Genomic DNA, 23820 nt, shown 5'->3' with positions numbered 1-23820 from the left:
GGGTAAAATCATTGAGAGGGCAGTAGCGCTGCAGCTACAGAGCTTTCTGGAGGATGCGTCCATCCTAGACCCACACCAGTCCAGCTTTCTCCCAAGTTATGGGATGGAGACAGTGCTGGTCGCCCTGGTAGATGATCTTCAGCGGCATCTGGATCGAGGCGGGTCAGCAGTGCTGATGTTGTTGGACCTGTCAGCAGCATTCGACATGGTAGACCATCAGTTGCTGGTCCACCGCCTTGCCGACGCAGGGATTCAGGGGTTGGCCTTGCAATGGCTCTCCTCTTTTCTCCTCGGTCGGGGACAAAGGGTGGCAATCGGGGGACAATTATCCCAGAGACATCCGCTTAATTGTGGGGTGCCTCAAGGGGCGGTGCTCTCCCCGATGTTGTTCAATATCTATATGCGCCCCCTTGCACAGATTGTCCAGAGATTTGCGCTGGGTTGCCTTCTCAATTGCTGCCCTCCACTGGTGGAACCAACTCCCAGAAGATGTAAGGGCCTTGTGGAACCTTGCCCAGTTCCGCAAGGCCTGTAAAACAGCTCTATTTTGACTTGCCTTTAGATAAACTACAGTATAAGTAGATGCTCAACATCGCTGAATGTAATGGTACCAACACTAGCACCAAAAATTGTTTTAAATTATTTTAAACTGTTTTAAATTGTTAATTGGTAATGATTGTTAATTTTAATTGTTTGCTTACTGTTCTATTGTTTGGGTTTGATTGTTGTTAGCCGCCCTGAGTCTGCTTTGGCGGGGAGGGTGGATATAAATATGAGAAATAAAATATAAGTAAATAGAATCAGAGCAAGTGAAAAACTGTATGGTAAAACTGATGTTAGTTTGTGGAGAAAATATAAGTATGAGCCAGACGGAAAACTTGTAGACAGAGAAATTTTCAGTGGATCCCAAAAGTTTTCTGTTAAATATGTTACCAAATAATATCCCAAGAATCTATAGTGAATTATCTAAGTATATGGTGATAGTGGCAGTAGTATTATTTGCAGCAAATTGGAAGGCAGAAAGATGCCCAGCACGGCCAGCGCATGGGAGTAGGCCAAAGAGATGGCTGCTTCGAGCAAGGCGCCCCCTCTCCCTATGTTCAGGCTCCAAGGAGCACACATGCCACTAGGCCGCTTTTGTGTTCCCCAGGTGTCTACAGACCCAGGGAATGCAAAAGTGGGCGGTACCTATGCAGCGCACTCCTCGATGCCTTGCAGGCTCTGAGGACTGCAGTACGCAGGCGCCGCCCGGGTGCTTTCACATTACAGACCCGGGGAACATGAAGGCGGCTGCCCTCTGCAGTCGCCCCGTCTTCCCAGGCCCTTGGAAGGCTGAGCAGGGTTGGCAGGGCGCCTCCGGAATGAGCGTGCTTGGAGCTTGGCTCTGAGCATCCTTGCTGCTGCCCAAACCCTGCTCAGCTTTCTTAACACCCAGGAAAGATGAGCAGTATCAGGGCGGCAGGGAGTGCACTCAGAGCCTGTACTCACTGCTGCCCTGACCCCACCCAGGCTTCCTGGGTCTCAGGAAGACTGGGCAGGGACAGCAGGAACAGCACCACATTATTCATGCTCGGAGTCTGGCTCGGAGCCTCCGAGCCACGCCCAGTGCAGCCACTCCCATGCTCAGCCCTCCTGGGACCCAGGAAGGCTGAGCAAGGTGGGGGGGCAGTGGTAGCAGCAAGCACGCTCGGAGCCAAGCTCCGAGCAGCCTGCTGCCATGCCTCCCACCCACTGGAAGTAGGGGGTGGGGGCGGAGCTCTGCCTGGGGCAGCAGAACCCCCAGCGCTGGCACTGATGCCCAGATCTGAAGGAATGGAAGGGTAAATTATATAAATATGTGACAATGGCAAAACTGTCAGGCTCTGTTCATTCATTGTGTCATTAACAATTGCTACTAACCCTAGTCGAATATGCAGAGGGATTCTTACTAACCAGGAACGGAGTCAGCTAGGAGGGAGGGGGGAAGAGTAGAGAGCCGTTTCCCAGGACTATCAAAGGTTGCCAAGAGTCTTTGAAGCCACCTGTAGGTGCCAGCTTCTCACCTCCTCTCCGGAGGCTCCAAGGCCAGCGCCTCTGGGCAATGTAACCACCAATGGAAGAGATAAGGGGGAAGCGCTGGGAATGTCTCATATGCAAAAGCAGCCTTTTGTTTTGGGAACTGTGGGGTAGATGTGAATGCTTTGAAGTAGAGAATAAATAGCTATAGATTGAAACAGTCTCTATCAGTTCCAATTTACCTGCTTGCCTGGAGTAACTCTGAAGTATCCAATAAATGCAACTTTGCTTGAACTACTAAGTCTGCGTTCTTGTGAGCTTCAATGAACCCACGCCTGACACTAACATCTTATATACATAATAAATCAGTTTCAGAATTTCAAAGAAAATGGAAAATACTTTTCTATTATTATTTATTTATTTATTTTATGATTTGTATCCCGCCCTTCCCACCAAGGTGGCTTTCATTTTCATTATGTAGCTGAAAGATAAGAACAAATCTAGATCAAGACAGATTAAGAAAATGCAAGAGTCGGGCAGGACATGCTTGCAACAATAAACCATCAAATATGATGCGATGAAAACAATTGGGAAAGACAGAACAAAAACACAAACAAAGATTTAAAAATAAGAATATATTCAAACCATTCTAAATAAGTTTAAGTAACTATGATACAGAAGAAATAGATGATGTGTTTATGTATATGTTTATATTTAACATATGACCTGGATGTTGTACCAGATTGTAGTAGACTGTCATAGTTGATTAACTGTCTATGTATTTATAATTCTATATGATTTAGAGATGGGGGCGTGGCGTCGACGCGAATGGCGGCAGACGCGTGAGGCTTCGGCTCCTGACCCAATCTCCCCGCCCTTCCTCACTGACACAGGTTACCACATCGTGATTTACCTCAGATTATGGGAAAATCGTCCCACAAGAAAAGTAAGCCCGTTTCTGCCAGCGCTCGGCTCCTTGAATCCTTTTTTGAATCAAGCGCCCGATTAAACTGCTCCCTGACAGGATCGGTTGACTCACCCAAAATGGCAGACGAAGCTGTCAGCCAACCTTCCTCCTCAGATCTTCTCACTACTAAAGAGTTTCGCAGCACCCTGAGCTCTTTTCAATCGGACATGCTTGATAATATAACCACCATCCTTAAGCCGATCACAGAACAACTTAGCGCTATGCAGCTCACCCTACAAGAAGCCACAGCTACTGCTAATTCGGCCTTGGAGACAGGCCTCGCTAGCCAAGATGACATCCGCCATCTTCAAGCTCACGAACGCTGGGTCACTGACAAAATCCTGACCTTGGATAACAAAGCACGGGAGCGGCACATCAAACTGCGAGGCTTTGATGAGCATGAGGAAGGATCTTCGGACCTGGCCGGTTTCTTAGCGTCCTGGCTATCAACTGCTCTCCATTTGGAAGACGGCATTGCCCCACACATCATACGTGCTTATCGGTTGGGCTCGGCCTTCTCTCCCCGTTCCCGTGGCTCCCGTGATGTCATTATAGAATTAGCTGATCTCCGTGTCAAAAAGAAGATCTTAGATACTGCCAGAAATCTAAGCGGTCTAGCATTTAAGGACAAGCGGATACTAGCCTTTCCAGACCTCTCTGCAGAAACTCTGCAGAATAGGCACCAGCTTAAACCAATAGCCCAAAAACTGGCTGCAGCAAACATTCGCTACAAGTGGTCGCTATCTGGCAGACTCATTGTCCATCACCAAGGGAAAACCTGGACTATCGAAGACCCCGACGCTGGCTTGTATCTACTGCAAACACTTAACCTAGATGTCCCGATGGAGCTGGATCGCAAGTCACAGAAGCGCAAATGGACCTTTGCATCGCCACCTAAGGATCGCAAAATCTCGGCCCGCACTCCTGAGCTAGCTCGTGATCCAGACCCTATGCAAGTTCTGCAACCAGCGACTTCTTCATAAACCTGTGTCATTCCATCGCCCTTTCTTGAAGAAAGGCATTCTATGCTTCACATTATCGGAGGGAGGGTGGGGGAGAGAGGGCAACATGGGGCCGCACTCTCCAGCTCCCAACAATGGTGGGGATATGTAGTGGTTGGGTACGAGGTCCCCTGTCCCGGGTAGTTCCCAGGGACCCACAGGTTTTCCCTGTTTGTTTGTTTCTAGTTGTACTGTTTAATCTGTTTGGGAATGGGTCTGTTCCCCCACGCTCACCTTTGCGAATTGCCCATTATTGTTATTTGTTTGTGAGGGAAACAGTAAAGGGGGGAGGGGGGGAGGGGGGGAAGCAGATTACATTCGCTGGCACTATCTTTTTTCTGTTGCTAGGCACTCTGGTTACTGTTGGATTTGCTGTTCGGGTAGGCCATCTGCTGGACAACAAGTGAAATTGCAAGTTTTTTTACTGACATGTGTTATATTCTACTGTTTTTCCTCTAGTTTTCTATGGTTGGGCATGACTTTATCGCTATTGGACTGTTTTAGAGATAATTTACCCTTGTCTCTTCGCCTTACAGGCTTGTCTTTTGGGATATGGGACCCTCCGCTTTCAGGCCTGTTACCCTTCTGTTGGTCTGGTCTGATAAATTGGCATAAGACTTCACAACAATTGGGCCCGGCCTCTGTATCTCCATACCTCCTAGTGCTCCATCATACTGTTGCTATGAACGTACTCCTCTTTATCGCATTACATGTATTCCTATGCTCACAGCCCTGCCGAGTTAGTGAAAGGCTTTGCACTATACTCTTTCATTATAGCCTCCGCTTTTTGCCTCCACACTACTTTTTTCTTGTTTTTTGCCCCCAAGGGAGGGCTTTCCACACTATCTGTCCACATAGACTCCAATGGCTCCAGACCTGAAAATTCTCTCGTTAAACTGCCGGGGGCTCAATAGCAAAATTAAATCCAGACGTATTCTTTCAAGTCTAAGAAGGGGGGCTTTAGATATCGTCTTTTTGCAAGAGACCCACTTGAGAAATGATACTAACCTCATGTTCCACTCCCCTTACTTTCCCATAACCTTCACTGCCTCAGGCTCATCTCATGCTCGGGGAGTTGCTATTTTACTTTCACGCTCTCTCCAATTCTCTTGTCAGGCTTCGGGAGGAGATGACCGTGGTAGATATCTATTTGTTAAGGGCAGACTCAATGAAGAACTTATAACCCTAGCCGCCATATATGCACCCAATTCGGGGCAATTAGACTTCACTCGTGAGGTGATGTCTAAATTAAAAGTCTTTCAAGAAGGCCCTTTAATCATCGGTGCTGATCTTAACTTCCTAATGGACACCCAACTGGATAAAAAATCAAACCGCACATCTCTTCACCCCCCTCTTAATCGGCCTTCTTCACCCACGGGCCTGCAAAAAATCATGCTAGACATGGGGCTTACAGATGCCTGGAGATTCCTCCACCAAAATGAGCGGGATTTTACGTACTTTTCATCACAACACCAAACCCACACGCGCATTGATTTCATCTTTCTTTCTAACTCTCTTTGTAATGCCCTTATAGATGCGTCTATTGAACCAAAACTTTGGTCTGATCATGCCCCAGTTCTTTGTTCCCTAAAGCCAATGGAGCAATATGACCGTAGCTTCTCCTGGAGACTAGATAATCACCTTCTGTTGGATAAAGAATTCTCTGGTCAAATCGAATGCGAAATTAAAGAATTTTTTAGACATAATCTTTCTGATGATCTCCCTCTTCAAACGATCTGGGACGCGTGTAAAGCTGTCTTGCGAGGCAAGATCATTGCATTAACTGCTGCGCGAAAGAAAAAAAGACAGTGTCTTATTAACACTCTGACTGCCACAATTAGAGACCTTGAGCTTCAGCATAAGCAGACGTGTAACAAAAAAATCTACCTTCATCTACAAGAAGAAAGGAAACGGCTAGAAGCTTTGGAAACGCAGGGTATCAAACGCAATTTATTATTCACTAAACAGGCTTATTGCTTCAGAGGCCCTAAATTCCAAAGGCTCTTGGCATGGAAAGCCAAGCATCAAGCCGCTAATTTAAATGTAAAGGGTCTTAGAGACCGCAACGGTACTTTATGCACTTCCTCAAAATCCATTTTGAAAGCCTTTAAGCAATTTTACTCCTCCCTATACCAATCCAAAAACCCATCCTCAGAATCGATCTCTACCTTCTTTCAATCTATCAACTCTCTCCCCACGATACTAGAACCTCATAGAAGCTATCTAGACCATCCCATAGATGAACTGGAACTTGCTGAAGCCATTAAATCCTTGCGTACAAATAAATCCCCGGGCCTTGATGGTTTCACCTCTGAATTTTACAAAGCCCATGGCCCCTCACTTTCCCCATATTTATTGTCCCTCTTTAACCATATCCTGGATACTGGCTCTACTCCACAGTCGTGGAACCTTGCCAAGATTATTGTTTTGCACAAGAAGGGAAGGAATGAATTAGACCCTACATCCTACCGACCGATATCCCTCCTGAATACTGACTACAAGCTTTTTGCTAGTATCTTAACTAAACGGATAAATAGCTTTATAGCAAGTTATATCGCTCCAGATCAGTCAGGCTTCATTCCTAATCGTGACCTAACCGACGTCACCCAAAAAACGCTGAATTTAATTCACCACTGCAAATCTAAGGCCATCCGTGATGCCTGCATCTTATCTATAGACATAGAGAAGGCCTTCGACTCGGTCGAGCCTTTGTATCTCCACTCCCTACTTGAGAGAATGAATTTTGGTCCCAAATTTCGTAATCTTATAGACTCCTTCTATCTCTCCCCTTCAGCCCTGCTACGGATTAATAATCTTAACTCTGACATCTTTACATTGTCCAGAGGTACTCGCCAAGGGTGCCCTCTTTCACCTCTCCTATTCGCTCTTGCAATTGAGCCCCTTGCTATTAAAATTAGGGATGACTCTCGAATTTTTGGCATCTCGGTAATGTCTAAAGCTTTTAAGCTAAGCCTCTTCGCAGACGATATAACTCTATACCTTACCAGTCCTTCCTCATCGCTCCCTGCAATCCACTCTCACTTGTCTGATTTTGCTGCAGCTTCTGGCCTCACTATAAATTTTGATAAATCCCTTCTACATCCCATCTCTTTATCCTCTGCTTCTATCGCCTTTATCAGAAAACACTATAGATACAAATGGGTCACAAAATCTTGGAAGCATCTCGGAGTTCACATCCCTCTAAATTTTGATACCCTTTCTTCCATCAACCAGACTGAAATCTCTGACTCTATCAACTCCCTTCTAACCCTCTCTGACAAAAATTTTTTCACTTTATTGGAACGCATTTATCTAGTAAAATCTTTGATCTTACCTAAGATAGTGTTTTATTTACGCGCTGTCCCTTTATGTATCCCGGCCCCTTTGCTACATAAATGGCAGGCTCAAGTGAACGGATTTGTATGGCAACACCGGAAACCAAGGCTCAACTTTGCGTCTTGCAGGCGATCTACGTCGATGGGAGGCTTAGCGGTCCCTGACATCTCCAGATATCATGATGCTATCATCCTCTCTACCTTGATAAAATATTACAGGCCTTCCTATGTGGCGGACTGGAAGCTGATTGAAAATTCTTATCTCAAGACCTCTTCTTTTCAGGAGGAGCTCTGGGGTGTCTCTAGACGAGTTAAATCTTCTCTTTCCTCGAATCCCTTTCTAGCTTCTCTCCTACAAGTTTGGCGCAAACACTGCAATCTGCTAGCCCCTCCAACTTCCCCCTTAGCCACATTTCTCGGCCAACCCTGGTTTACTCCAGGTTTGTATAAAAACTCTTTCTCAAAATGGAGACAATTGCGGCTGACTCGCTTTGTTGATGTCCTCTCCAAGGGGATACTGAAAGATAAAGTGACCTTAGAGGCAAACTCTGAAATTTGACTTCCTTGGTTTGAATACATGCAACTCAGACATTTATTAGATACTCATCTCTTTAGCCCTCCCTTGCGGATTCATCTTGGTGATTTTGAAAAAATTTTGTTTAATGACTCAGCCCCTATTAAAGGTTTGATATCGAAAATTTACAAACTGCTACTTCACTCCATTGACACAAAACCACACTCCTATCAAGGGGCCTGGCACCGAGATCTGGGTACCGAGCTAACCAAAGAGCAGTGGCAGGCTATTTGGAGTTCTTCCATATATAAAACGAAGGCAATGAACGTGCAACTTCAAGCCATTAAAGTTCTCACGCGCTGGTATAAGACCCCGGTGCAATTATCACACTCCTTCTCTACTTCGCCCCTCTGTTTTAAGAACTGCGGCCAGAGAGGCACATTCTTTCACTCCTGGTGGCTCTGCCGCGTCATACAAAGCTTTTGGAGGCTAATTTACCAAGAAGTACATGCCCTCACCTCATACTCCCCACCTTTCACGCCGGAGTACGCTCTCCTGAACCTTGTAGGCACCTCACGCATTCCTGAGCACGCGGAGGAACTAATTTCACATATGTTCGTGGCAGCTAAATTTGCAATTGCCCTGGTTTGGAAGCAACAAACTCCTCCCTCGAGACAGGCATGGTGGCTGAAACTATGGGATTATTTTGTTTTAGATAAGCTCACCTATGACTTAGATCCTCGTCGCTCCTCCCAGACCGCTTCCTCGGACTTCGTGTGTAAATGGCGTCCCTTTATTGATAAAGTCTCAAAAGACAGCAGAAACCCTAATGACTCACACCATGCTATATTAATGTCATGCCAACTACTGTTGTAATTAGTTTTTTAATGGTTAACATTGTATGTATTCACTTCCTCACTATATATTGGTATATGCTATGCATCTGCTGATGTACTACCACCTTTGTACCTTGAACTTTATACCAATAAAGCTTTTATATTTAAAAAAAAAAATTAGAGATTGTAGACAGTAGTTTAGGTTTTGTTTTGAAATGTAAATTTAATAAAAATATAACAATATCTATCATAATGTTCAGTCTAGGTCTTAAACTGCTTGCAGAAGTCACTTATGAAAGGTTATTTATGTATTTTTTTAAAAAAAAGTTACCATACAGATGTTTTTACTCTAAAGATATGTGTTTAACAAAATGTTAGTAGCTGAAATGCCAGTAGCCAGTGTGCCAAATGAAAATCTCTGCAATTAAAAGAGTTGTTTGTATGTCTCTGACGTGGTGTTAATGTACATCTTAAATACACAGCCCTTTTAGCGCTCAGTATCACCTGAGCATCTGAATACCAGAAGTTAGAAAAAATCGAGTGACCTTTTAAAAAATGAAAATTCAGAGGAAATATGCTCAAAATGGTAACATTGATTTCATCTCCAAATCCCATTCCCTAGCTCAATTAGTAATCCCTTATAAATTCAGATGGTTTGACTATGTGTCTTTCCTATAGTCCTTCTGTGATTGTGAGGGTGTGTATGTGGACTTGCAATGAATAATGTTTTGCTATGTTTTTCTTCAGATGCCTTTGAATCCCAGGGGTGGAATTCTAGCAGGATCTCCTTTGCATATTAGGCCACACCCCCTGATGTAGCCAATCCTCCAAGAGCTTACAAAAAAGAGCCTTGTAAGCTCTTGGAGGATTGGCTACATCAGGGGTGTATGGCCTAATATGCAAAGAAGCTCCTGCTAAAATTCCACCCCTGTTGAAACCTACATTCATTTACAAACCTGGCATCTTCCTGCTGAATCCACTCCCTGGAGTGTTTTGCAAAACATAGAAACACAGGCTCAGTTTTCCTGACAAATTGCTTTTCACCAGATTTGGCAAGCAATTACCTTGGTTCTCATGATGGTTTTGATAGCAGCTTCAAACTCCTCAGAATTATTATAGTCTACTGTCCACACTTGGGGTTTCCCTATAAAATCTTGTGCATAAGGATGCTGGGAGGAGACCTAAAAATGAAGAAAGGAGTATTACTAAACATTTTCTGCAGGGGACACCACAAACAAGTTTTTCAGAAAGCACTGAGCACTGAATTTGGGCCAGAAAGGGCAGAAGGAAACTCTAGTGATAATATTTCACAGAAAAAAAAGGCCAGTCCAGATACAACATTTCTAAATTATAGATGAAATATTCCAGTTCCATCTCAATCTCAAAACCAAACTAGTTTTCTATAACATAGACATATGCCCCATCTTCATTCACATATTTATGCACATTTTAAAGTGTATACTAATGCTGAGCATTTTCGTATATGAGAAAAGCAAAATATGAAACTAGTAGCTAGATGCTTCATCTAGCTAGATGCTCATCCATCCTCACAACAACCTGGTTTTGCAGGCTATGTTTCCTGTTTTTATAAGTGGGGAAGAAGAATAGTTGGGTTTATATCCCATTTTTCACTACCCAAAGGAGTTTCAGAACAGTTTATGTGACGGAACGGCCCTGGTTTGCCTACCAGACCCCGTTCCCCTTTTTGGAGGGAGCTATTTCTCCTCCGGCCACTTGGGCTCGCTGCCACCACCTGCTCAGTCTAGGGGTTCGGATTGATAGGAACAGGACTCCCAATCCCCCTCTCCAGCTCTGAGGCCAGGCCTCAAGGCCACCCTGTACTTGGGTATCACAGAGACCACAGCACTTCTTCGGGGAACCCCTGGAGGATTGGCACCTTATCCAACTACATGCTTTCCCCCTTCCCCGGGGCCCCCTTCATAAAGCAGCATGGTCTAAAGCGGTTGGGGATCTATGTGGTACAAAGTTTGACTGCCAGCATTCAAAACAGTAAAAATATTTAATTAGAAGAGAAAAAGAAAAAAACAAAAGCAGTTGCATGTAAAAGTTTAGCACAGCACCTGAACAGCAACCAGAAGGACAAATAAAAGATGGATTTAAACGCATCCTCCCATCCCTGGTCTAAACTTGCCCTGCCTTGTGGATGACTTCCTCGGTCTGACTGCCTGGAGTCCACTCCTCCTCTCCCTCTTGAGAAGGCCTCTCCCACAGTCAGGAGCCCACAGACTGACAACCTCTCTCCTTGAGGGCCAGCCGAGAACTGAACTTTTCCCGCCTCACTCCAATAAAACAAAAGAACTTCCTGCCCCTCTAGGAGGCTTTCCCCCTAGAGTTGATGGTTTAACTCCGGAAGGGAGGAGGGAGTGAAGGGAAGGCTAGGCCACAAAGCCTGCCTAGCAGTTTCATGTTCCCTCCCAATCAAGCACCACCATTAACTAAGATGGCGTTTCTCCACAGTTTACAATCACCTTCCCTTCCTCTCCCCACAACAGACACCCTGTGAGGAAGGTGGAGCTGAGAGAGCTCTGAGAGAACTTTGACTGACCCAGTCACCCAGCTGACTGCATGTGAAGAAGGATCTTAAGCACTACACCACAGCTGTCTAGGAACTGAGTCTTAGAAATAACAGTTTACCCTTGGCCATCCAGACTTTCTATGATTACCCAGATATTTGAGTTCATTCCCGAAAAGAGATTGACGGAGTATAGCTTTACACCTTAGAAATATCCAGGTCAAGACATGAACAAAAGATGCCAAGGTCCATTTCTGAGACCTATGCTGCGCAATTGCAAATCAGACTTGCCTCTCTTGATGTGGGTTTCCCTCTGAAGAATTCATGATTGAGTGAACTGTGGGGTGGGTCAAAACGGGACTGCAGGAAAATACACCCATTGGCGATTGCTTCCAAAGGGGCAGGGCCTTCATAAGGGAAACCAAACCCAATGAAGAGCTGCAGAAGATAAATGGAGACATTTTAGTGATCCTTCATAATCACAGACTTTCATACCATTTACTTCTTTACTATTCCATTCAGTTATTTGCTTTAGGTTGAACAAAACTTGCAAGTGCCGCAAGTGTGTCCCGGAGAAACAACCCTTGCTTGTTGACCATCCTACTATTTGGAGGGATGGAATTTAATGTTGTTCACTAGCGCCAGAAGTAAATGGTCCATCAAGCTTTCCCTTTGCCCTTAAGCCCCGTTCACACTTGTTGGTTGAAAGTCTTGCTGCTAGCCCACTGGTGAACTTCTTCTCGCAGAGAAAGCTACATTCGATAGCCTCTCCTAATCTGCATATATTAGCAGGCGCTAATTAACAATTTGCATAAAATTTTCATGAATACACCAGATGCCAAGATTACAGTTTGTGAATATGTTGGCTGCATCATTTGACAGTTTTCTTATTCAGAGACATTGTTGCCTTCATGTGAAAAGCTTAAATTAGCCTCGGGGGGGGGGGGGAGAATCTCTGTTATATAAAGATTTAGAAATGACGGCACTTGAAAGTAATGAATTGGGGATTCTTGTTTCTTGCGTCCTTCTTTTGTTGGCACCTTTTAGTCATGCATTCAGAACTTTATCTCTGCAACCACGAAGTCTGCAAAATGACTTACATTTTAATATGAAATCTGGGCTTCTCAGGAGACTAAGGGCACCTTTGTTCCTGTTGCTATAGGCGTGTTCTTTCTGCAGGGATTTCCTGTTATGTATAAAGGCACATGGCTACTTGGGTCTTCCCCAGCGGACTATTTTTAGCAATATGCTTCCACATGACAATCCATGGAAAGCTTTCTAGGAAGCAACATGCAGGGATGAATATACCCCAAAGTTACCTATGAAACATGGTTTGTCTGCAGAGGGTAATATTTTGCCTGTTTCAGTGTATCCATTTACTTGCCTTAATAAAGGCTTAAAAATTTCTGTGGGGCTCAGTTAAATCTAAGGGAAATGATAAAAGCCTTTTTCTAACTTGCCTTCATTTACCCCATCCCCTGTTCACATGTGCATTACTTTCACTTAAGACTGCCCTGCAGTTTCTCTATAGCAGGAGTGGCCAACGGTAGCTCTCCAGATGCTTTTTGCCTACAACACCCATCAGCCGCAGCCATTGGCCATGCCGGCTGGGGCTGATGGGAGTTGTAGACAAAAAACATCTGGAGAGCTACCGTTGGCCACCCCTGCTCTGTCGGATTCCTTCATCCAATAGGTTGGATGAGAACTGCAGTCACTCTTCAATTGTGCGGCCAGCTAAAGGTAATAAGTTAAAACATTCAGGGCACTTTGGCATACAGCTAGGATTTCTGTTAGGTGAAGTTCAGTGTCAAACTACAATTCTGGAGCGGGTGGAGTGACGCTGGCTATAATGGCAGCCACGTGAACCATTTGCTCCCCAACCCAACTTCCATGCTTCTATTAAAAAGCATTGCCTGGCTCTTCTACCCATCTTAATAAGATGAAAAAGACTGGGGAAGCAAAGCATCAACACTCCCCCCCAAAAATGGGGACCAGTCACACTTATTTTAAAGGGGGAACAAAGAAAGCCTCCCTGGAAGGTAACATCCCTTCCCCCTGAGAAAATGGCCACAGCTGATGCAGAGATGCAAGGAAAACTCAGAGACGAGGTGAGTGATCAGCTTACCTCACAGACTCTGCATGACTCTCTTCAGGTTTTAGAACAGTCCCTTTTGACAAACTAGCAGACAAAATGGCTAGCCTTTTAAAACCGATCAATGAACAACTGACTGAACTCTCTGCTGCCCTTACCCAGACTGTGCAGACAGCCGAGTCTGCTCTTAACCTGGACTTAGCACTTCAAGATGAGAACCAGCAAATGCAGGGGAAAATGCTATCTCTTGACGCTGCCTCCTGAGTATCTAACTTGAAACTTTGTGGTTTTGCAGAAGGCTTTGAAAATTCCAAAAATCATACTGAATTAATTGGTGACTGGCTAGCCAAGATACTGGACTCTGAGGAAGGCACAATGCCTATACAATACTCAGCATCCCATTGGGGCTCTCCTAATACAGCTGCTAGAAAATTCCCTAGAGACATCTTAATTACTCTACAAGACCTCTGGATCTGCAATGCACTTTTGCAAAAAGCAAGGGAGAAAGGTTTTCTAATGTACTCTGGTGATAAGATAACTGTATATCCTGACTTACCTGCTGATGTCCTACAATTAGGAAATCATTTAATAACACAAAGACTACAGAATGTAAATATTCCTTATAGATAGAATAAGTATTACAAGCTTCAGGTGAGACATAAGGGGAACCTGTTGATGGCACAAGATGCTGACAGTGGCATGAAACTCTTCAAAGCTTTGAAAGTCTCCCTGCTGACTTTCATAAGAAAACTTCTAAACGAAAACTTGCCTTTACCCCTCAGAAATCCAACAGGATCCCAGTTGGATAAGACTTTTGAAAATGTTTCTGAGTTTGATAAAGGCTATTATTTCTTTAAGAAAAGTTTACCAGATCTGCCGGGTAATTTCACATCTCTGTTGTTATGCTGTATAATTGTGACTATAGTTGTTTTAACCTTTTAAAATCATGTACATGAGGCAGGGAAGGAAGGGGAGGAATTTACAAAACTGTTCCATAGTCCCACAGAGAATAGGATACAGAAGTTTAGAATACATTAAACTTAGAGTAGAAGGAATAAAGATATTAAAAATAATAGAGTTGTTTACTAGTGTAGTAAGAAAAGAATCTTTCTTTCTTTCTTTCTTTCTTTCTTTCTTTCTTTCTTTCTTTCTTTCTTTCTTTCTTTCTTTCTTTCTTTCTTTCTTTCTTTCTCTCTCTCTCTCTCTCTCTCTTTCTTTCTTTCTTTCTTTCTTTCTTTCTTTCTTTCTTTCTTTCTTTCTTTCTTTCTTTCTTTCTTTCTTTCGAATGATTTCGCACTCAGCTTACCCCGTGGTCACGTTTCTCTTCTCTGCACAGCATTCGTTGGATTTCCCACTATCTGTGCCGGAGTTACAGGAAGTGTCATGGCTTTTGCACAGCAAATGGAAACTGGTTTTTAGCGGTTTCCATTTGCTGTGTGAAAGCTGCGACACTTCCTGTAACTCCGGCGCAGATAGTGGGAAATCCAATGGACGTTGCGCAGAGAAGAGGAACATGACCGTGGGGTAAGCTGAGTGCAAAATCAGTCTCTTTCTTTCTTTCTTTCTTTCTTTCTTTCTTTCTTTCTTTCTTTCTTTCTTTCTTTCTTTCTTTCTTTCTTTCTTTCTTTCTTTCTTTCTTTCTTTCGACTGATTTCGCACTCAGCTTACCCCGTGGTCATGTTCCTCTTCCTTTTGCTCCCGGCGCAAAAGCCGCTCAAACGTAAACCGCCAAAAAGCAGTTTCCGTTTGCGCGGCTTTTGCGACGGGAGTTTCCGGCTCTTCTGGCTGCTCTGCGGCATTTAGTGCGAAATCCACGCAGATCCTGCGCGATGAAGAGGGGGGTCGCGCCGGCTGAAGGTGAGTACGAAAACGCCCTTAGTGAGCTGCCTGGCTGAGTGGGGGATTTGCATCTCATTCTCCCCAATCCTAAATTCTGACAGCAAAAGAACAAACAGTCAAAAACAACTGGTCTGATTACTATAACTGGCTCATGGGTTCACACAGCAAGCAGACAGACAGACAGGTGCCAGTAGCTCCGTGTGTGTGTGCACAGTACCATCAAGTTACAGCAGCATCAGCAAGGGGCTTGCAAGGTATTTGTGAGCTTCCTACATTGTGCAGGGGGTTGGACTAGATGACCCTGGAGGTCCCTTCTATGATTCTAAGCAGGCAAGTGAGAAGTAGAGGTGGTTTGCTATTCCCTTACTCTGCAGAGCCTTCCTTGGTAGTCTCCCTTCCAAGTACCAATCCTGTTTAGTTTCCAATATCTGATGAGATTGGGGCTATACCATGCTCTCCACCAGTAGCTACCACACTAAACAAAGAAAAACTGCATAAATGGTTCTCAAGGCAAAACCCCAACAAATCCTTCCTCCCTACCTGTTTTGAAACTAAGATTTTTTTGCCTATGATAAACAAATACCTTGGCTTTCCTAAGCAGTTGCTGGAACTCGTGTTGTGGCAGAAGGCCATGATTCTTTACAAAAGCTGGAACTTCAGGTGGACGCTGGGTTTCATAATAAACAGTGCCATGGATCTCCATATACTTGTTAAGAATAGCAAGAAATTTCTCTTTGCCCTGGGAAAGAAAAGAGGGGAAAGGGGGTTCACTGGTTCAGATTCTGAAAGAAGAAAACTTGCGTGCTTTTACAGTTCATCCAAATGTTAACTTTCCCTTACCAATGATTAGAAGCTAACAAATAATTACAGACCCCTGATTCAGACTGTGGAAGACTGGCCAGCATATTGTTTAGAGAATGAGCTGGGAAGTCCCTGGTTCAAATTCTTACCTCAGCAACAAAATTAACAGCACAGCCTTAGGCAAGTCACTAAGTCACTAAAAAGTCTGAGCATCCTGTCTTTAACACTGAGATAATAACATTGGCCTTCCTTACAGGGGTATTAAAAGGAGAAGTGTGAAAATATAGGTGAAGCACTTGAAGCACTGAAAAGAAGCAGTACTTAAATACATATAACACTACTCTTCCCTATAATAGAGACCTGTTATCCTACACTCACAGGAAACTCTGTCCCTCAGAACAAGATCAACATTGATCAAGAAGAAGAAGAAGATATTGGATTTATATCCCGCCCTCCACTCCGAAGAGTCTCAGAGCGGCTCACAATCTCCTTTACCTTCCTCCCCCACAACAGACTCCCTGGGAGGTAGATGAAGAGATTGGATTTATATCCTGCCCTCCACTCCGAAGAGTCTCAGACCGGCTCACAATCTCCTTTACCTTCCTCCCCCACAACAGACACCCTGTGAGGTAGATGAAGTTATTGGATTTATATCCCGCCCTCCACTCCGAAGAGTCTCAGAGCAGCTCACAATCTCCTTTACCTTCCTCCCCCACAACAGACACCCTGTGAGGTAGATGAAGATATTGGATTTATATCCCGCCCTCCACTCCGAAGAGTCTCAAAGCGGCTCACAATCTCCTTTACCTCCCCCCCCCCACAACAGACACCCTGTGAGGTAGATGAAGATATTGGATTTATATCCCGCCCTCCACTCCGAAGAGTCTCAGAGCAGCTCACAATCTCCTTTACCTTCCTCCCCCACAACAGACACCCTGTGAGGTGGGTGGGGCTGGAGAGGGCTCTCACAGCAGCTGCCCTTTCAAGGACAACCTCTGCCAGAGCTCTGGCTGACCCAAGGCCATTCCAGCAGCTGCAGGTGGAGGAGTGGGGAATCAAACCCGGTTCTCCCAGATAAGAGACCGCACACTTAACCACTACACCAAACTGGCTCTCAAAGTAGATGGTAGTTTATTCTGAGAAGAGAGCCTCCTCAGCTGGATCAAAGCATCTTCTCAAGAACAGAATCAGCTGTGGTTAAATTGAATACCATTAATTTTTTCTATGATTATTATGATGAAAGTTCCTAAGCAGTTGCTGGAACTCGTGTGGTGGCAGAAGGCCACGATTCTTTACAAAAGCTGGGACTTCAGGTGGACACTGGGTTTCATAACAAACAGTTCCATGGATCACTGGCTTACTTTTCAGGATGTATCATTTTCCCTTTTTGTCCTTTTTCTGTTATGGCCAATGGCTGACTTTTTAGCTATTTCATCACCAGCCCCCACTTCTCCATCCTTCACTACCATCTTATCTCCCTGAAAATAGCAGGAGGACTTAAGAGGTGCTTTTAAGCAAGGCATTTTCAATTTTTGTTTGTTTGTTAGCAAATCATCAGTTCTAGTCTATGAATGCAATCCCAGAGGTACACTAGCAAGGACTGTATCTCAGTAGTAAAGCATCTGCTTTGTGTGCAGAAGGTCCCAAGTTCAACCTCCAGCACCTCCAATAAAAAAAGGACAGGCTTGGGTAGGCAACAGTGACACTTTGATGGCCCAGTGGTCTAATTCAGTATAAGGAAGCTTCATGTATTCATGTGTGACCCCTTCATAATCTAGGAGTAGTGGGTCTCCCTATTTGTCCACACCTAGGAAAATCAGGGCCCTGGGGAGTCGATACAATTGTTTCTCCTTTCCACAAATGCTCAGATAAATATTTTAAATATATCTAAAAGGAAAGCAGTATTTTGTTGTTTTCCAAAAGTTTTCTTTTAGGGAACGGGGCTTGTATTAGGCTGATTAACTCTGCAGCTCATTTGATGTTACCTTTTAAAAACTGCACATGGCTGGTAAGGACTTCATTATCGCTCTGTCAAATGAACAGGCCTGCAGATCAATATATGTCAAACAATATTTCCAAGCATGGATACCTCTTTGCTGCCTGCATAAATTCCCCTCAAGAGAAGCAAACTTCCCATTGAATTTGGCTGTGGTCAGCATTGTCCTTTACAGAATAACCCCCTCCCTTCTCAGATCTCTCTGCTTTCCACAGTACTGAAAGTACAAAACACAACCCATTAAATTGTGATTGGAGGGCAGAGGCAAAAGTGAAAATCCCAAGCTGGTGTTTATGGAAAAGCCAAGCAATAAAACAAATCTCTTTCCAGCCATAGAGCTTTCAGACACATTCTCCTGATTAATTCTCATGCTCTGAGAGGGTCAGGGCTTTTATGAGGAGAAAGCCCTTGATAACACTTCCCCCCCCCCCCATGCTGTTGGCAGCAGCTGTGTGCTTGAAGTGGCTATAGAACTTATGTCTCTGTGTCCCACTACTAGAGCATCAAACTGAGATGCCACCACTCTCAGAAATCACAGGTGGATGATGATGCATTGAAAATATCTGCAGGTTTCTAATGGTACATTATTTGCAGTTGATAGGGAAAGCCAGTTAAGCATGTGAGCCTGACATTGCCCTCCAATTGCTGGATTGATTTATCAGAGGATGACTGTGAATTAGATTGACTGAACAGTGTAATGGAACGGGGAGGGAGGAACTTCACAGTTTGGCTATGGAGAGTTCATGGTAGAATAGCATTTCCATGTCTGGACTTCACAGAGGTCTCTGACTTGGGTTGCAGAATGGCTACTTAAAGCTCTGAAATTAAGCCCAAGATGACTGCTAAGCCTTATGCTGCAGGAGCATAAGTGATATGATATGGCACACAGGTGCAAACCATCAATGTAGCGCTCCCCATCATGTTGTCTATAAGCTTCATAGCATCCCCTGAAGTATTTCCTGGCACCCACTTGCTTCTTTCCTAAATCAAAAAGCCAGTCTTGACTTTCCTCCATTTCATTGGAGCAGAAGGTGCTTCATAAGAATCCAAGGGGCATTCCCTTTGTGTCTGTGGGGTCATGTCATGTTACTCCTGACATAACCGTGAATACTGCCTTATTCCTGTACTGGGCCAAAAAGACTTGTCAAGACAAGGAACAGTCGTGTTGTTTCATTTAACTGTGATCTTATGTATTTGTGCTCTAATCCTGAGGTTCAGTATTTTAACCTATTCTCTGTTTCTCAACCCATTGTTCTCCTTAACCTGTTTTTATATGCCATTAAAGGTTGATTGATTGATTGATTGATTGATTGATTGGGGTCACTCTTTTGGATACAGCTGCCTTCAGGTTAGGAGGATGCTTGTTTTAGGAACTCTCTCAACATTTTGTGATTGGGACCTAGCCCCATAGCAGCAATTTTGGTGTGGTGTCTACACTGTATTTGCAAAATTCTAAAATTTCCTATGGATTCACCAGGGTGGGGATGCCTGAACACATCAGAGGTGTCAGTACAAAACCTCAAGCAATTTCTGAGCTGGATTAGATATTGCCACATATGCAACTAGGTCTTTGGCATGTCACAGAGTGAGACAAGTCTAAGGCATGGCAGACTGTGCAATCTGTCAGAGGCAGCTATGTTTCTTGGCCTAGCCTGTCCAATGTTGTTGCAGACCACACACAAACAAGGAAGAAATGAATGGAAAGAGCTGTACCAACTCACAAACAAACCCCTTCCATCACATTCTTCATTACATGTAGTAAATGGTTCCTCTCAACACATTTTGGGCATGCAAAGTTCTTCATCTGTCCCTGGCACCTAGCAGGTTCATTGGGAAATGAAACTGTCTTCTCTCCTGTAGCTGTTTCAGATAGTTCTCCCCCCCCCTCCCCATCTGATAAGATGCTGGGCTTTCATTATCTACAATGAAGTCTGCTTAGGGCATTCGAAAGCTTACATGCGGAATAAAACTTAGTTGGTTTTAAAAGTGCGGCTTGACTGCTGCTTTGAATCTGATCACTGTTAGGGCGTTTTCCCACATAGCTTACCTCGGAGCAACGTCCCACTTCACCGCGCAGCGTCTGCGCGGATTTCGCACCAACTGCTCCGCATAACCAGGAAGAGCCGCGGCTTTTGCGTTGCAGATGTAAACCGCTAAAAACCAGTTTACATCTGCGACGCAAAAGCCGCGGCTCTTCCTGGTTATGCGGAGCAGTTGTTGCGAAATCCGCACAGACGCTGCGCGGTGAAGAGGGACGTCGCTCCGAGGTAAGCTATGTGGGAAAACGCTCTTAGTTTACAGGTGACCTTCCATCTGCCAATAAATGGTTTGTGAGCTATTATGCAATTAAAGTTATGTATTTTAACAGTGAAATCAAAAGATGACTGAAAAGTAAAGACAATTGTTCATGGGTGAGGGATATGTATAAGAAAAAATGGAGTATATTTAAAAATAACTACATGGAGTTTATGATTTTTTTTTTAAAAAAAACCCTGTATTTGCATATGTGATATGTCTGCAGTTGACTTTTGTTATGTATGGTATTTGTGTATCTGATTTCCATGTGTCACCTGTTGTGGCATGGATGACATTACTAGTACTAGTAATAAAAAAAACAAATCTGGTTTGTTTGAGTAACAAATGGCAGCATAAAAGTTTCTACAGTAAATTTTATCCTACCTTTTCATCATATAATAATGCAAGTGGAATTCAGTTTTGTCAAAGGAAACAGATATCCAGGTTTGAATAATTAATATGACAATGAAGAATGGCTGTTTCTGTTATAATAAATTGGAAATATACATAGTTTAAAAAAGGTTGCCATTTACAGTACCTGCAACTGGAAATCCCCATCAAGATGCACAAAAGAGAAGAGGAAATGAGAATTAATTCCTGTGTATTAATCATGACCAACTCAAATGCTCTGAGAATGCTCTAGGATGGTAAAATGTATGTTATGACCAGAAGCTCACATGAGCATTATCATTACTTTGGAAGCACTGATAGATAATGCCTTGATAATAAGGCCATTAAAGTAGCTTGGGCTGGTTACAGACGGACGGTTTAAGCTGCCCCAGGAACGGCAAGTGAGCGGATCTAAAAAGTGTGTCCAAATGCACACATCTGCCTGCCATTCCTGTCCCATACTTACCCCATCCTGGGCTGTCTGGGAGCTTCCTCAGAAAGGTACCACTTTCAATATCTGAAGTGGCTCCTAGGCACCTCCCCAGCCATCTGGACAGCTGGGAAGTGCCTGGGGAGCATCAGACGAGCACATGAGTGCTCTGGATGCTCCTCAAGGGCATCTGCAGCCCATCCCTATTCCAGGGGTGGGCTGCACATTGTCTGCACGCTCCCGGGCACTCCTTTTAAATCCAGCTCACTTCTGGGGTGGCTTGATGCCGCCCTGAGCCAGCTGTGTAGTCACAGCCATAGTTGGTAAGCATTCATAACTGCTTTTTGGAAAAAGTTCTCTTTAAATCATAATGGCCTATGACACGGGAGGCCAAACTTGCTTAAGAGCCACAAAGAATAAACGTCAGATGTTTGAGAGCCGTAAGACATGCGCATCAGATGTTTGAGAGTCGCAAAAACAGGACGAAAGGAAGGAAGGAAAATAGATGGGGGAGGGGAGGGAGAGATGGAAAGAAAGCAATGTTAACTTTAAATGCATTCTCCAAGCTGCCAGTTGGCTTGGCTTGGAGAAGTGATTTAAAGCGAAACGTGCCTTCTCCAAGTCAGTCCACGGGGGGTGGGGTCTTCGAGAGCCACACAATATGTGTGAAAGTGCCACATGTGTCAGACATGTAACTTGCTTATAGTAAAGTGAACTCTATAGTAGGATAGCTTGACATTACTAACCCCATATTGTACTCTGGTGTGATCTCTGCTTTACTAACCGTGAGAACAGTAACATGTATCCTTCCCCAGAGCAATCTGTAACCCCAAGGAGAAGAATTTCACACCCGGCCTAGAAACCATCTGGGGCCTTTGAAGTTAGCATATTCAAGGTGACCAGTGAATAGCTTCCTGGGAAGGAGATAAGGGATATGGGAAGCGCCGACTGTCTCTGGGAGTGTGAAAATGCTGTATTGTTTCTTTCCTCTGAAATGCACAAAAAGGCTGGCTTCAGCCTTGAGAGTTATCAAACTCAACTTGGCTCCTTACTAGGCTGTTTGTTCTCAAATAAATGGATTAATTTTGCAACAATATGATCCATCTCTGTTTGAAGTTCCACGTCTTGACAACATGTTTATTTTATTTTATCAAATTTATATCCTGCCCTCCCTTAGCGGACTCAGAGCGGCTCACAACAATTAAAACAAACTTCAAATTTTAAAACCGGATATACAATAAAATCATTTCCATACATTTTACAATCATTGCGTCCAAGATGTACATTGCTATTCTGATTATTCCAGTGTTTTTGATTTCAGTTCAGTGAGATTGCCGGTGCTGTGGAATAACAGCCACCTCCCCCTAACCGTTGAAAGTAAGTTTGAACAATTCTGTCTTACAGGCCCTGCAGAACTGTTGCGGGTCCCGCAGGACCCTGATGTTTTCTGGGAGGGCATTCCACAGAACGGGGGCTATTACCAAGAATGCTCTGGCTCTGTTGATGGATAATGAAGTTTCTTTCGGTCCGGCGATCTTAAGGAGATCCCTAGCCACAGTTTGGTCACCCCTAGTCTATGATAAAGTACGTTATGTGTAGTATGATTACTTGGGTACTTCAAAGGACACCTTCAGGGGCCTAGTCATCCCAGCCTGCCCTTCTGCTTGAAGGACAAGTGCTCTGAAGCACCAAGGAAAAGCATGACTATCTATTGTTATTTGTGGAACTTTCCCTTTCCCTTTCAGCACTTTAGTTTGAAAGCACAAAAGTCTGCGTAAACACAATATATTGGCTAGGATTCAAAGAGATAGTTTAGTGTAGTGGTTAAGTGTGCAGAGTCTTATCTGGGAGAACCGGGTTTTATTCCCCACTCTTCCACTTGCAGCTGCTGGAATGGCCTTGGGTTAGCCAGAGCTTTTACAGAGGTTGTCTCAGCCCTACTCATCTCGCAGGGTGTCTGTTGTGGGGGAAGAAGATAAAGGAGATTGTAAGCCGCTCTGAGACTCCGATTCAGAGAGAAGGGTGGAGTATAAATCTACAGTCTTCTTCTACCTAGATACACACAAGAAGCTACCTAGAACTGTTGATGTTTTGCACTGAATCAGAGACACCCCCCCCATGCCATATCTAATCTTTTTTTTGTAAGCCTCCTCTATATTTTGAAGCGCTTTGCTATGAGGCATTGGGGGCAGGGGGAGCTAGGATCCAATATATACAAGCTCCAATTTTTCTTTGTGTGTGTTTTTGCACAATATTTTTGATATTTTTGTATTCTATATATTGTGCTGCCGCTGTTCTTTTGCATTCCAATTTTTCTTTGGGCACAGAGAGCTACAACCTGGCAACCTTAATCCAGAGGGGAAATTATTGACATCTGTCGTGAAAACCGGCACAGTATCAAGCTGTTATTGGGTTTCAGGTTGGGGATGCATTTTACAACTGAAGCATCTTTTTGTAAGGTCATTCACGTTTGTGGGGCTATAAGTACATTGGACCCATTATTCTATATTGCAAAGAATAATTCAACATAGCGACAGGAAGAGGAGGGGAAAGGTGGCCTGTTAGAGGCTGACAATGTTCACATTCCTTTTCAGTCTAAATAAAAAGCTCTGTGGGAGAAAAGATAGAGAATGGGAACAAATGCCCTATAATACTTTAAAATCAGAAAAAGAACGGAAGAGTTAGTATGTTTAGATGTGGTGTGCAGGGACAGATTGCGGGGGGGGGGGGGGGGGACAGCACTCTGAAAGGGTTCTTGCCTCAGCCTGCCCTGGCCGTGCCTCCCAAAAAGAAGGC

General features: G+C 44.1%; 1 protein-coding gene across 1 annotated transcript in view; it reads right to left on the bottom strand.

Moving 5' to 3' along the window:
• The window catches only part of MGAT5B (alpha-1,6-mannosylglycoprotein 6-beta-N-acetylglucosaminyltransferase B), a 351897-nt gene that overhangs the window by 51098 nt on the left and 276979 nt on the right, over positions 1-23820 (bottom strand). Inside the window, exons 12-14 of the mRNA XM_060252886.1 lie at positions 15696-15851; positions 11473-11619; positions 9713-9829 (exon numbers count right to left, since the gene is read on the bottom strand). Coding sequence (XP_060108869.1) covers positions 9713-9829; positions 11473-11619; positions 15696-15851 — 420 coding nt within the window. The remainder of the gene's footprint in view (positions 1-9712; positions 9830-11472; positions 11620-15695; positions 15852-23820) is intronic.

The sequence above is a fragment of the Heteronotia binoei genome, chromosome 13, assembly GCF_032191835.1.
Source record: "Heteronotia binoei isolate CCM8104 ecotype False Entrance Well chromosome 13, APGP_CSIRO_Hbin_v1, whole genome shotgun sequence".
NCBI classification, from domain to species: Eukaryota; Metazoa; Chordata; class Lepidosauria; order Squamata; family Gekkonidae; genus Heteronotia; species Heteronotia binoei.
The sequence above is the reverse complement of the archived record's forward strand: the minus strand, read 5'-3'. Positions and strand labels throughout refer to the sequence as shown.